This window comes from Rhododendron vialii, chromosome 7a (genome assembly GCF_030253575.1).
Source record: "Rhododendron vialii isolate Sample 1 chromosome 7a, ASM3025357v1".
Classification (NCBI taxonomy): Eukaryota; Viridiplantae; Streptophyta; class Magnoliopsida; order Ericales; family Ericaceae; genus Rhododendron; species Rhododendron vialii.
The window spans coordinates 3,714,274-3,727,919 of record NC_080563.1 but is presented as its reverse complement, the minus strand read 5'-3'; the positions used below and the strand labels follow the sequence as shown (position 1 = coordinate 3,727,919).

The following is a 13,646-nucleotide window of genomic DNA, read 5'->3' as shown; positions in this document are numbered from 1 at the left end:
GTCTTTGGATACCAATGGAGAAGTACCATGTCAATTATTTTGGTTTCTCTTGTTTGATTTTTTGCGTGTACAGTCGAAAGGGATCCACGATTGTAAGTCCAATGTAGGATGGTATATATTATGGTACCTTCTGGTACTTTTCAGAGAGAGAGAGAGAGAGAGAGAGAGAGAGAGAGAGAGAGAGAGAGAGAGAGAGAGAGAGAGAGAGATTGATTGAAGCCGTCATCGTTTGTCATATCTTTAAATTCCTGTGTGACCAAAAGAGTTGCAGTAACTTACTTTTTCTTTGCGACTCCTATTTCTTTGGTGGAATTATTTCAGTAGTTTGGGAGCACTGTCACGTGATACTCCAGACCGCTTGATAATCCCACAATCTCGTGAGGTCCTCACCCAAGTGTATCGATCCCGCACAAATGGGTGGTTCTGGAATAATCCGAAGCACCTCCCGGACTACTGAATAAATACTCCTTTCTTTGGGACTCATGGCTAGCTACCACACAATTTGCATGTGTTCCAATTTTGATGCAAATTTTATCATGAGCTAGCTTATATGCTAACACTTCTTCTTAATTTGGACAGAAATTGAGAAAACAAATATGAAGTTCATAGTCATCTCAATTTTTTTTTTTTTTGAACGGCGAAAAGAAATTTTATTAATCTTTGAAAATGATACAAAAATTAAAAGGACAAGGAGAAGAGGCATCATATTTCTAATAATGTGTCCAGTCCAAGGCCTAATCCCTTGATTGGCAAAATGACGCAACCCAAACACCTAAAAGCCTGGATAACATATAGTCATCTCATTTTAATCAAGACACTATTCTGCTAAGGTTCTTATTTTTTAAGTACTTATTTTTCGCTCTACAATATAGGTCATTCACTCACAATGTATCATTTTTAATTCAAAAAGTAAATACTTGCTTGGTACTTATTTTTCATAGCAGAACGGGGCCTAATTCAGAAGCCAACCTGAGATCGAGCATGGTGAAAAAAAATCGAAAAACTATGCACAAGAGTGTGGTTTAATTTTACTTTTGTTTAATGCCACAAATTTGAAAATGGATATTTTTCTTGCAATATTCCGCTAGGGAGGACCAGGCCGAACAAGACAAGAGAGAGTTGCCGATCGTAACATGCATGAGAGATGAAGCCAATCATTATTTCAAACTTTCGGTTCTCAAAATGGAAAAAGGTACAAGTTTTGAAGTAATTTGTTGTTCCAATTGAACTGTAAAACTCACAGTGGATAACAATAAATAAAATAAATAAATAAAAGTAATTTTTTTTAAAAATTTCTGTTCTTTTGTTTAAGTGGGGAGTGCAAAGAAGGCAAATGCTACAAAGAAAAGATGACAATGCTAGACAATATACTATAACCCAATACTGAAAGTGGATAATTCCAAAAACAATTGGGTAAAAGTAAAAAAAAAAATATTATGGATTTTTCAATTTCTCTCGTCGAGACAAATTAATAATTCACAAAAATTTGGCGCAAAACTAACAAACGTGAAAAAAAATTAAATAAAAACAAAACTCACTTTTTGCTTAGTGGAACTCAACCTTATTGTAGGGGTTTTAGGAAGTTATCATCAAATAATGGAAAGGATTCGGATCCTCTCTGGTCCATGTTTTAGATTGAAGGAGACAGTTGTGATCGCGACTGTCCATTTGCTGCAATCAATGATTCAAATGGACAGTCACAATCACGACTATCTCCACCATTAAAAAAACATGGACCGAAGAGAAGCCGGATCTTAATGCAAGATATGCTTTGTCCAAACTGACTTGTAAACCACAGAATCAGGTCTGTAGCGCCCGCATGAAATATAACTTCTGGGGACCAACGAACATGTGCTCCATACGTACCATTTCCATAGTATTATGCATGTGTTGTAGGGATATTTCAATAAATCTAACATGAAAAATTTAAATATCATACTTGAAAAACTTTCACGATTATGTGTAATTATTCAGTGGTCTATGGATATCGCCATGTATTGCCCTAGCTCGATCTCCATGGACCATCACGCACATCTCACATGAACGTTTGGTTGTGGAGGCGAAGAAATTGATCAACACGCAGTGGCGCTGGAGAAGCATCGTATAAGTTTTGCTCCTCTTATTACTTATTATTATGCCTCTTATTCATTTTAGATCCTCTCATAATAGTCAGGTAATTTACTTTGGTTAATTCTTTCCAAATCGCCGGACAAATTCATTGTTTGTTAGTGTTCAATGATTCCATCAACTCAAGAGAAACCAAAAGGAAAAAAAAAAACAGAAATTGAATTAATTAAATTCTATGGCCAGAGAAAAAGAAAAGAAAAATGACAGTGACAATGTTCTAGCAATGGCCAGGCTAGCTGAGAAGTACAACTTGAGACATTTAGCCCAATTTGAACGTGGCAGTCATCGAACAAAGCCTAGCATTGGCCACCATAGCCAAGCCACTGTGATCTGCTAACAAGTTCGGACAGGTGTCCATGTCCGACACTTGTTGCGCGCCGCGTTGGACACTGACAATACTCCTTAATTCGGACATGTGTCTTTTATTGTGTGAGATGCTAAATTCCTTGGCCCTTGAAAAATAAATTTAGGAACGGTGTTTCTACTGATCAATGTACAAGTTGCAAACTACAGGTTTTTTTATTTCGTCTTTATTTAAATTTTTTCCGCTTCTGTTTGTTTTGCGTCAAGTTTTTAGGTATTATTGATTCTCTGAATGAGAAAAATCAAAAAAGTAAAAAATTATAACTTCTACACAAGCATTTTTTGAAATATTTAAGAAAAAGCTCACAAAGTCAGCTTTTGGGCTTTTCTTGGATATTTTCCAAAATTAAATTGGGTAAGAGTCGATTTTTGTTTTTACTCTTTCGATTTTTCTTATCGAGACAAATCAATAGTACATAAAATTTTAACGTAAAACTAAATATAAATAAATAAATAAATTTGTAGTTTACAACTTGTAAATCGTGGAAACACCCAAGACATGCTTTTTTCAAACTGACTTGTAGACCACAGAATCTGGTCTGCATGAAACATGACTACTGGGACCCAGTAACATGCGCTCCATACGTACCATTTCCACAGTATTATGTCTGTGGACTCTGAGAAATTTTTGGGTGCCGAGCGGTTTCATGCGGTGACATCCATCAACAATTCCAACCGTTTAAACGTGTTTTGAATTGTCCAGATTTTTTCTCTCTCCCATTACCTGACCACTCTCTCTAAAATCTGGACTTTTGGATGGCTGGGACTGCCCAGCACCCAAAAACTTCTCGTGGACTCGGGTGCAATCACTTTAAGCTTCCATTCAATTTTGTCTAGTTTTAATTTTGGGGTTAACCTCAGGTTCACAACAATTATCGGAATCGTTCATTTTATAGAGTTATTCGAGTATTTGAAGTATGAGAAAAAATCATATTTATTAGATACCGATCAATGACTCATCCAAAAAAATTTATCATGAAACAAATGGTTTTGCGTGCAATGCATTTGTCTCGATATAAATTCAAGGTGAATGTACTCCGATATGTCATTGATAGGTATTCAATGAATATAATTTTTTTCACAGTTCAAAAAGTGGACGAGTTTAACAAAATGAATAGTTTCGATCATTGTTGTTGGCCCAAGATCAACTCACAAAAATCAGGACTAAACCAGACTGGATCAATAGAACTATGGAAGCTAAACTGGACTAGACTTGAGTCCCATGTCTGTGCCCTTCTTCAAGATCCACGTTTGCTTTAAAATTCTCAAAGAAAATAGTGGAAATTAAATAGTGTGATTAGAGGACTATAAACTTTCTGTTGATAAAAAAAGAGGACTATAAAATTGTGAAATTAATCATGGAATTATTCGTAGGCAGTCATATGTATGTGTTGCAACTTGCATCACTTTGTCATTATCCCTAATTAATTTACAATACACATCCCTATTTAGATATGAGATAATAGCGTACACTCTCGAATAGCACGTTTGTGTATTCATGGCATGCATATGCCTTTTTATTAATTTGTAACATCTGCACATAAACTCATAACAAAATTAATGATTATATAGTTAAATCAATGTGGGGCCCAATTTCGTCTTGAATTTGTGTGCAAATATTATGAACTATTCAGTGGGCTGTGGGCACCGCCGCGTATTGCTATAACTCTCTCCATGACACACATCTCACATGAATGTGTGGTTGTGGAGGTCAAGAAATGGAGCAACACACAGTGGTGCTCGAGAAGCATATATATCCTATAAGTTTTGGCCAGTACTAATTATTATGCCTCTTATTCATTTTAGATCCTCTCATAAAAAGTCAGGTTTTCCTTGGCTAATTCTTTCTAAATCGCTGGAAAAATTTACTTTATGTTAGTGTTCAATGATTTCATCAGGACAAGAGAGACAAAAAAACAAAAAAAAAATTGAATTAAATTCTATGGCCAGAAAAAGAGAAAAGAAAAAAGACAGTGACAAATTTAGCCCATGATTTGAACATGGCAGTCAACAAACGAAGCCTACCATTGCCGACCATAGCCAAGCCACTCAAGGATGGGACCAAGGGGTCCAATGGCGGCGACCGCCACGACAAAAATTTTAGAAAATTTAATTATTATATGTAAAAAAAAAAAATTTATGCCCAACTTATATAATCTCGCCACCACTAGATTTTTTTAGTATATATTTCGCCACTGCTAGGGTAAAATCCTGGTTCTATCCTTGCTAGCCACTGTGATCTGCTAAGAAGCTCTCGGACACATGTTGGACACTGACACCCCTCAGACACTCTCGGACACATGTCCGATACTCTCTTTTTCGTGTCCATAATTAGAAAATGAAAATCTTAATTCGGACACTCTTTCTACTATGACATTTCTTTGGCTTCTATGACTAAGAAATAAATATGTGATCGATACTTCTTAGGCGCTTGCTTACATGCGGCTTCAAAATATATATCGAAATTAGACATTGTTAAGGATTTCTCGAGGATTCCTAACCGTGCTCATGTCTTATTTTTGAAGATTTCTTGGATTTCCTGTCAACTAAATTCTTCATGTCTTGGTATCTTATGATTTATTCTATAATTTGGGGCGTGCACTGATGGTGATGTATATACTCCTATTTAGGATATATAATTGAGCGTATCCTCAACGTGTTTGTGTCCTACATTTTAGAGAAATACCATATCTGCGCCTCAATGCCGTGTCGTATCCCTGTCTCATGTCTGTATCCGTACTTCTTAGATGATCTAGGGGCAGAAAATTAGGGCATGCTGAAACCAATTGTAAACTCAAAAAAGTCAATACGTGTGTCGGACACATCGACACTAATAGTTTCAGTCAAAATGAAGGATCCATGTAGAATAGATTTTGGGTATTTACTACTGTACTGTAATTTGGATTTACTCCGGCATGATGGATACAAATTAAAAGTTTCTACCTTAATGAAATCCTAGTCCAAAAAAGACATGTGTACGGTATGATGCCCCCACAAGGGGCCTCAAGCCAGCTTTCATGAATCATGACAAATGCTAGGACCTTGTTTGGAAAAAAAAAAAAAAGACTGGAATCCACCGGACTACTAAATAAAGGATATATAATTTTACCGCAATTACGATTCCATCAAATATATCTTAATCAAACGTTAATATTTGATCACCTTCAATATATGATATAATCTGATGCTCGTATCTGGCCAGATAAACGGCCCGAACGCTTATAGTATATGCCCTACCACCATCCAAGAGAGAGATCCGAAATAGTGGCAAAACTTCTATACTTATGAAAAGTGGGAAAAGGGTTGATCATCAAACATGGAGCTAACCACAAGAAGAAACAATGACATAAAGAAGAAGAAAGGAGAAAGAAGATCGAAGAATATATATATATTCCAAAAACAAAGTTGAAAGAAAAGAAAAGACTCTGATCAAAAAAAAAAAAGAAAAGAAAAGACATTTAATTTATTTATAATGCCACATGGGTTTATAACAAGATAGCTGAACTGTATTCCCCCTTTAGTATGGCCCCATACTTCCTTTTTCTTCTCTTTTAAATTCACCTCCAAATTTATTGAGAAATCATAAAAGCAACCCCCCAAGCCCTCTCTTTTTTATGTGCCCCCATCATTCACATTCTTTTTCCCTAGCTACCACTAGTGCTCTCCTCTCTTATCATGGGAGAACAACATTTCAACATAGAGAGCCAAACTCAAGCTCAAGACCACCTCCCTTCATCTTCCTCCACCACCACCTCTGCCTCCTCTGCCACCGCTTGCTCTGCCGCCTCTAGCGCTTCTTTTTCGTCGACTCGCGATGGATCAAAATCGGATTCGGCTCAGAAAGGCTTGAAGAGAGATGAAGAAGCGAAGACCGGCAATGAGAATAGGAAAAGGCACAAAAGTGGAGGGGATGATGGAAAACATCCGACTTATCGCGGAGTGAGGATCCGAAACTGGGGGAAATGGGTATCCGAAATCCGGGAGCCGAGGAAGAAATCGAGAATATGGCTCGGGACATACCAGACGGCTGAGATGGCGGCTCGAGCCCACGATGTGGCGGCTTTGGCCATCAAAGGTAAGTCGGCTTATCTCAATTTCCCTGAGCTGGCTCACGAGCTTCCCCGCCCTGCCACCACCTCACCTAAGGACATCCAAGCGGCTGCTGCGAAGGCTGCAGCCGCATTCTCCGGCGAAGATACGGCTGGAGCCGAGCCGAGCTTAGCCACAATCCCATGTTCATCCTCTACTACTCTGTCATCAGATAACACTCAAGAATCATTGGATTCTCCATCAAATGGCGATGATGATGATACGTTTTTCGATCTACCTGATCTCACCATCGATATCGCGGATCCAAGCGATGGATATTGTTGTTACTACAATTCGTCGTGGCAGCTGCCTGGATCCGATATCGGATTCCGGCTCGACGAGCCGTTTTTATGGGACTAGTACAACTTCTATTACTACTGTAAAGTTTTCGTGTTAATAGCACCAACTTTCCAAGTTTTAATTTCATTCAGAGTGGCACAAAAAAAAAAACCCATAATTCATTCTCTCTCACACCTGAACTCTCTAATTCACATTTATGAGACTGTGTCCGAAATCCTGTGGTTTTGAAATCCTAATTCACAAGTGAGAGAGAGTACATTGGGATAGAGAATGAACTTTTGGAAATAAGTTCCCACTTCAACAGTTGGTGAATGAGAATGCCAAATTTGGCAAGTGAGGATTTTTATGGTTTCTACTTTGGTTCAAGTTTTGATTTTGCATATTGAATGGGTTGTAGGTACTTTCTTGTTTTCGCAACATACTCCCCTAACCTGACAGTGGTGGTTTACCTTTCATATATACAAAATTGAGCCAATCATGTAAACAAATGACGAGTTCCTCTCCAAGTCAGAGTCGGCCCTGAGCTACAGTTTCTAGTAGGGTCGTTTTAGGCTCTCCGAAATTTACGAATTTTAGGGGTTCCTTATACTTTAGTACTCCTTATAATAGTCCAAATATAACAAAAGAACCACATTTTTAATCTCCACTCTAGACCCACGATAGGTCAGGGCCGGCCCTGCTCTGAGGAATGATTTTTTTTTTTTGGGCTATCAATTGGAGCAAGATACAGAGGTGGTTTAATTTGTCCTTTAACCTTTGGAAGAGTTTGGGGTTGAGTGTCTTTGCTTCTTAAGCCACCCATGAGTCATATATGACATAAATTACTATTTTTCGATAACCCTCTGGTGAAGACTTAAATTCTCTTCAATAACCAAATGTTACCAACCTTACAAAATTTAGCTGTCCCTCAATTATTTTTGCAGAAAGACAGTTCGAAATGCATAAAGGTGACATTGTCACATTGACAAGTTCCTACTCACTTGTATCTATCAAATCACTTGGCTAATCTTGTGTCTATGAGGGAGGATCGTGGCAAACTTTTACATATGTCACGATTTCTAATATCTACGCGCGTTTATACAGTTTAGGTAATGTTCGTTACATACCCGCTAATGCGAATACGTATGTTAGTATCTGAAAGTCAACAAACTGTTGAAATGCAATTATGATATCAGTCATACGTAATGGTTATCCATCAATAAAAATTCTCAAATTAGATGAGATGGGATATGATATTGTTTACCTTAAATGGATTGTCCTTAGCATCATGACCTCCAAAGTGAAATTAAATCTTTTGAGAAAGGGGAAAAAAAACATTCTCTTTATTGAAAGAGGTTTTAAGCAAAGTAAAGGACCCTATGCTCTACTATACTAATTTAAGCCAATTATTTGCTAGTGATAAGTGACCTCACCATCACTATCTCCCTTTCATATTCTATTCCCCAATCATTTTGCCTCACATTTCATGAATTAGCATAGTGGCAAGAATAAAGACAAAACACAATCTATTGTTTCCCAAATCAAATCTTTCCATACACCAATTCCAAATTTTATACTTAAGCCCCACATACGAGTTAATTATTTGGGTGGTATTTATGAATTGAAAAACATGAATGGGTTCAGGAGATAGTTTAAACACATTTCCAAATGAAGAAAGGGGCCAGAATAACAAAGCAACTTGGATTTTTTATTTTATTTTTCGACGGTCAAGGGTGTCTAGGCCGGCTTACGCCCACCGCAACTAATCCTATTTCCGGTCCAGTCAAAGGCAAATCATCCACGCCGGGACTAGAGAATTCTGTGGCCTGACCCAAAGAATCAAACATTGGTCAATTATGTAAAAAACAAACCCACCAATCAATCGGACTACCGTTGGGCTAGCAACTTGGAATCCCATAGCCATAATGTTGGTTCATTACTTTAATCAATACAATTTAAAGGCCCCATTGATGGGGAAAAAAATATGTGATGGAAATTGAGATATTTTCATACCATGACCAATCTCTGTCACAGGCCAAGAAAATGACTGAATCGTTAACCTAATACAAATAAACTCAAGCATCCGCGCCCAAATACATCTACAATAGATGGGAAGCGATTTTTTCCAATAGAAGTCGAACACAAGACCCTACATATTTAAGATTGATTGGGGTCAATTTGGAATTAAGCCAACTGTCGCGTTTATCATTTTTTCAAAAAAATTGTTAGACCCACGCTAAATATTTTTGGTTTGTCATTTTGCAAAATTTTAAAAGTACAAATATTAGGGACAAAAGGAAAAAAATCCACTATATATAAGAAAAAAAGTTTAGGATCGAAGGTTTCAATATCTTTTTGATATCCTTATCTAGAATGTTTTTAAAAATTTTTATCATATTTTTTAATTATTCTTCTCGCCGAAATAAATGATTGACTTCGAAATTGTTTGACAAAAAAATTAGTAATACAAATCACCAAACATCGGGATCCGGGGGCTCTGCTGTGCCATGAGGCACAGTAGCGCCTACCCACACCCCAAAACTGTGCCGTTTTGAATAAAAAAAAAATTTAAGTTATCTATTTGCAATCCTAAGGAGCAGAAACGTGATTTTGAGAGTTTTAGAGATAAAATTTAATTATGTCTCTTTAGAAAATAATATGATCAGAATAAAAACATCTTTACACTGGTTCAACCTGATTGAAAATTGGATCAGTTAATTTTTTAACCATATTTTTTAATATATAAACGTTCTAAAAAATAAAAAAATTAAGTACTCAAATTTTTAATCCGTTTGAACAAGTACGAAGATCTTATTATTCTGAACATATTATTCTAAAAATGCATAATTAACTTTTGTCTTTAAAGTTTTAATAATCGTGTTTCTGTTCCACAATATCCTAAATAAAGAGCATATACTTAATAATGAGAGTTCTAGAGATAAAAGTTAATTATGATCCTTTAAAATAATTCGTTCAGAATAATAAGATCTTCGTATTTGTTCAAACGGATTAAAAATTTGGGCACTTTAATTTTTTTAGAACGTTTATATATTAAAAAATATGGTTAAAAAATTAACTGATCCAATTTCAATCAGGTTGAACCAGTGTAAAGATGTTGTTATTCTGATCATATTATTCTAAAGAGACATAATTAAATTTTATCTCTAAAACTTTCATAATCACGTTTCTGCTTCTTAGAATTGCAAATAGATAACTTAAAATTTTTTTTTATTCAAAACGGCACAGTTTTGAGGTGTGGGTAGGCGCTACTGTGCCTCATGGCACAGCAGAGTCCCCGGATCCCAAACATCGATACCGACACAACTTCCTATAAAGGCATATAGATAGGCTAATAGGTTTAGGATCGTAGGGTCGTCGGTAGTACTAGACAAGAGAGAATTAATAATCATCATTAGTTTCAGGGTTAGTTTGTCAGCTAATACAAAGACACAGACTTATTAAATTATACTTCATCCGTCCCTAAATGTTTGACACTTTTGTGAGTTCTCACTTTTAAGGAAGAAATATTATTGTATTGTGTAAAAATCAAGTGTCCAATCTTACCTTTTTAGTATACTTTGAATAGTACTTAAAAATTTGAATTCGAAATTTTGTGCCCAAAAGAAAAGGGTAACATAGGAAGTTTACTATATTTTGCTTTTGACTTTTCAAAATGGACAAATTATATGGGACAATAAAAAGCATGAAAGTGCCAAACATTTAGGGACGGGGGAGTAGTACTTTGATGGGACTTCAGATTGGTGTTGTGCAATGTGATGCACCTTTGAGCCGTCGGATCGTGCATCTGATGACTAAGATCTCATCTCGATAACTAACAATTGAGAGTCATTTAATTTATTGCTGAGATGAGATCCAAGCCATCGAATGTACAATCCGACGGCTTAGAACACACATCACTGCACAGTATCATCCCCAATTCACTTTGATCTAGGTGGGTATGAGAATTGGAGCTTCTGACTACAACTAGTACTACAAATAAACTCATTTGCATTGGTCACCTCCCCAGTACTATTTTGCTGCCATATTGTAGCTGTCCCTTGTGTCAATTTTGTCCATATTATTTTAATTTACAAAAAATTAGCTTTTTGCTTTTCAGTTTTTATTAAATTTCTTGTCGGATTGGAAAATGCCATTGGAATCAGAGATAAATTTTCTGTAGTTCATATGACCTAATTTGTCTTCAGTTACTTTTTTTTTGGTACGTCGAAAATTTCATTTTCTTCAGTTAATAGTACTAAAGACTAGACAATCCGCAATCGTCTACATTACAAACGAGTGTGAGACACTCATCTCATGCTCTTACTCATGTCATTATTGTCACCAAGGACGGAACCAGGATTTTACTCTAGCAGTGGCGAAATGTATACTAAAAAAATTTAGTGGTGGCGAGACTATATAAGTTGGGCATAAATTTTTTTTTTTACATATAATAATTGCATTTATAAAAATTCTTGTCGTGGCGGTTGCCGCTACTAGACCCCCCCTGATCTCATCCTTGATTGTCACACATGAGGTGTAGAAAAAACGAAGGTTGCTTATCATTGACGGGTATCCATGCAACACTCCATAACACCATGTGACATTTTCACATGATACTTTCAAGAAATCACGTAGCGGCAAATTTTAAGAACGGAACATCGTCAATAACTTTTATTTGATTTGTTGCTAGCCAAAGTGGTGACCCATACATTGTGTTGCGATAACTAATTGGTCAGAAGTACCGAGCAACGCCACATAGTACTTCAGGAGTACCCAATAGTATTTACATTAACTAACGTTTACTACCACATTGCACTTGAAAAAATATTGTGGACATGTTAGCATTTATAGCACCTTTTAATGAACCGAAAATGCTAGAACCACAAACACTTGCACACACAAGTGCATACACACGCTCACAAGGTTGGAAAAGTATTTGTGATTGTAGCATTATTATTAATGAACATGTTAGCAAATACATCTTGACGATAAACCTGATGTGATCGGTCGCGGCAAGCCGAACATTTGGGAACATGCATGACTGATAAGCATTTTCCCAATACATTAGGATCAGATTCACACATGTAAATCAGATGCAAAGTAAGCAGACATGGAGCATCTAATGATGAGCAATGTTTGATTAATCCACTAATAAACTTTTAATTTCGGGTTAAGTTCCCAAGAAAGTAGTCACTAAGCTAAAGCTCAGGAGCTTAGATGTGGGAATTCCATAACAAGAAGAGATGGAAAGTGCAAAGAGCAGAGAATCCAACCTTCTCTTGCTTTTAAGTTGGAAAGAAGTCCATCTAATGCTTTTGATGAAGCAATGACCCCTACATTGTGTGCAGGTTTTGTATGTCCTAGTTCCCTTTACAGTCTACTTGACTACATTTTACACCGGGAGAGAGAGAGAGAGAGAGAGAGAGAGACTTGACTACATTTTACACCAGGAGAGAGAGAGAGGGAGAGAGAGAGAAGACGTTGAACTCTAAACCAAGAGAGAGAGAAGACGTTGAACTCTAAACCAAATGAACTCGAAACAAACATCCAACCACTTGAACTAGCTTGCAATTTCAGTACGAGGTGATTGAGAGGTATATATTGTTCTATACATGATATAATATACTCCAGATCACTACAAACATCCAACCACTTGAACTAGCTTGCAATTTCAGTACGAGGTGATTGAGAGGTATATATTGTTCCATACATGATATAATATACACCAGATCACTGCACACTAGAGAGCAAGAAAATAAAGGCATCACCACTTCAAAACTCAAAAACCAGGGGCACTACCGAATCCCGCCGACAGGAATCTTGCAAAGGAATGTCTCTTTCGCCTATGGCAGACTACCTTGTTACGAGACTTCCTAAGTCACGATCGGGAGTCGATAAGCTTATTGTGAACATTTTTTGAACTATAATTTAGATCAGAACTCAAAAGTGCTACGTTATGCAAAGTAAAACAAATTAAAAAGAAAATGGCACCATCTCCCCACAAAGGAAGCAAAAGCAAACCCTCCAGCAAAACATAAACCAATACCACTTGGGGCCACCCCAATCCAAAGCAGCTCCAACATTTGAGATTGCGTTACCATAAGTGAGAACCAATATTGACAAGTAGAGTAGGGTACAAGGAGTTTATACATCCATCATTGAGAACAAAAGAACAGGATTAAGAGAGTTGAAGCAGTCAAACGAGAATCAACAGCATTGCTATCATTTCGAAACTAAACGAAGTATCCGAAGGAAAAATACAATATGGATCTCTACATACATTCAACCTAAACATACACAAAGTACAAAAAGTGAAGCTTGATTCTTCTGGTCCACAAAACAAGATTTCTGAAAGTTGATTCCTCCTCGTTTGGCAATCAATGTCCACATCATCTCACCAAGACAACCTTCCCAAACCCAAAACTACTTCTGATCAAAGAAAAAATTCAAAACTACTTGAACAATGATAATCAACTACACCTTACCTCTTTGGTACATTGATCAGCACAATAATATCCCAAAAGAAAAGAGAGAGAGAAGAAAAAAAATGAAGGTGAAAGTGGTCAGAGCAAAGCATGCTGCAACCATATAGCACAAACCATCCAAGGCTTCCCAGGATTTCCTCAATCATGAGCAAAAAAGAAACATTAGAACTCGTATCATGATAAACAAGAAGTAGAAAGAGGAGGCAAATTGCAACAATGTCATGATAAACAAGAAGTAGAAAGAGGCAAATTGCAACATCAAAATTTTCATGAGAAGGAATTGCCAATTCGACAGCACATGAA

At 36.7% G+C, this 13,646-nt stretch overlaps 1 protein-coding gene across 1 annotated transcript; it reads left to right on the top strand.

Annotated features, from left to right (window-relative positions):
- Nucleotides 1-6,010: 6,010 nt before the first annotated feature.
- LOC131331777 (ethylene-responsive transcription factor ERF039) lies at nt 6,011-7,005 on the top strand. Its single transcript, XM_058365696.1, has one exon. It carries the CDS (start codon nt 6,166-6,168, stop codon nt 6,937-6,939), a length of 774 nt encoding a protein of 257 aa, XP_058221679.1. The 5' UTR covers nt 6,011-6,165; the 3' UTR covers nt 6,940-7,005.
- Nucleotides 7,006-13,646: the final 6,641 nt, after the last annotated feature.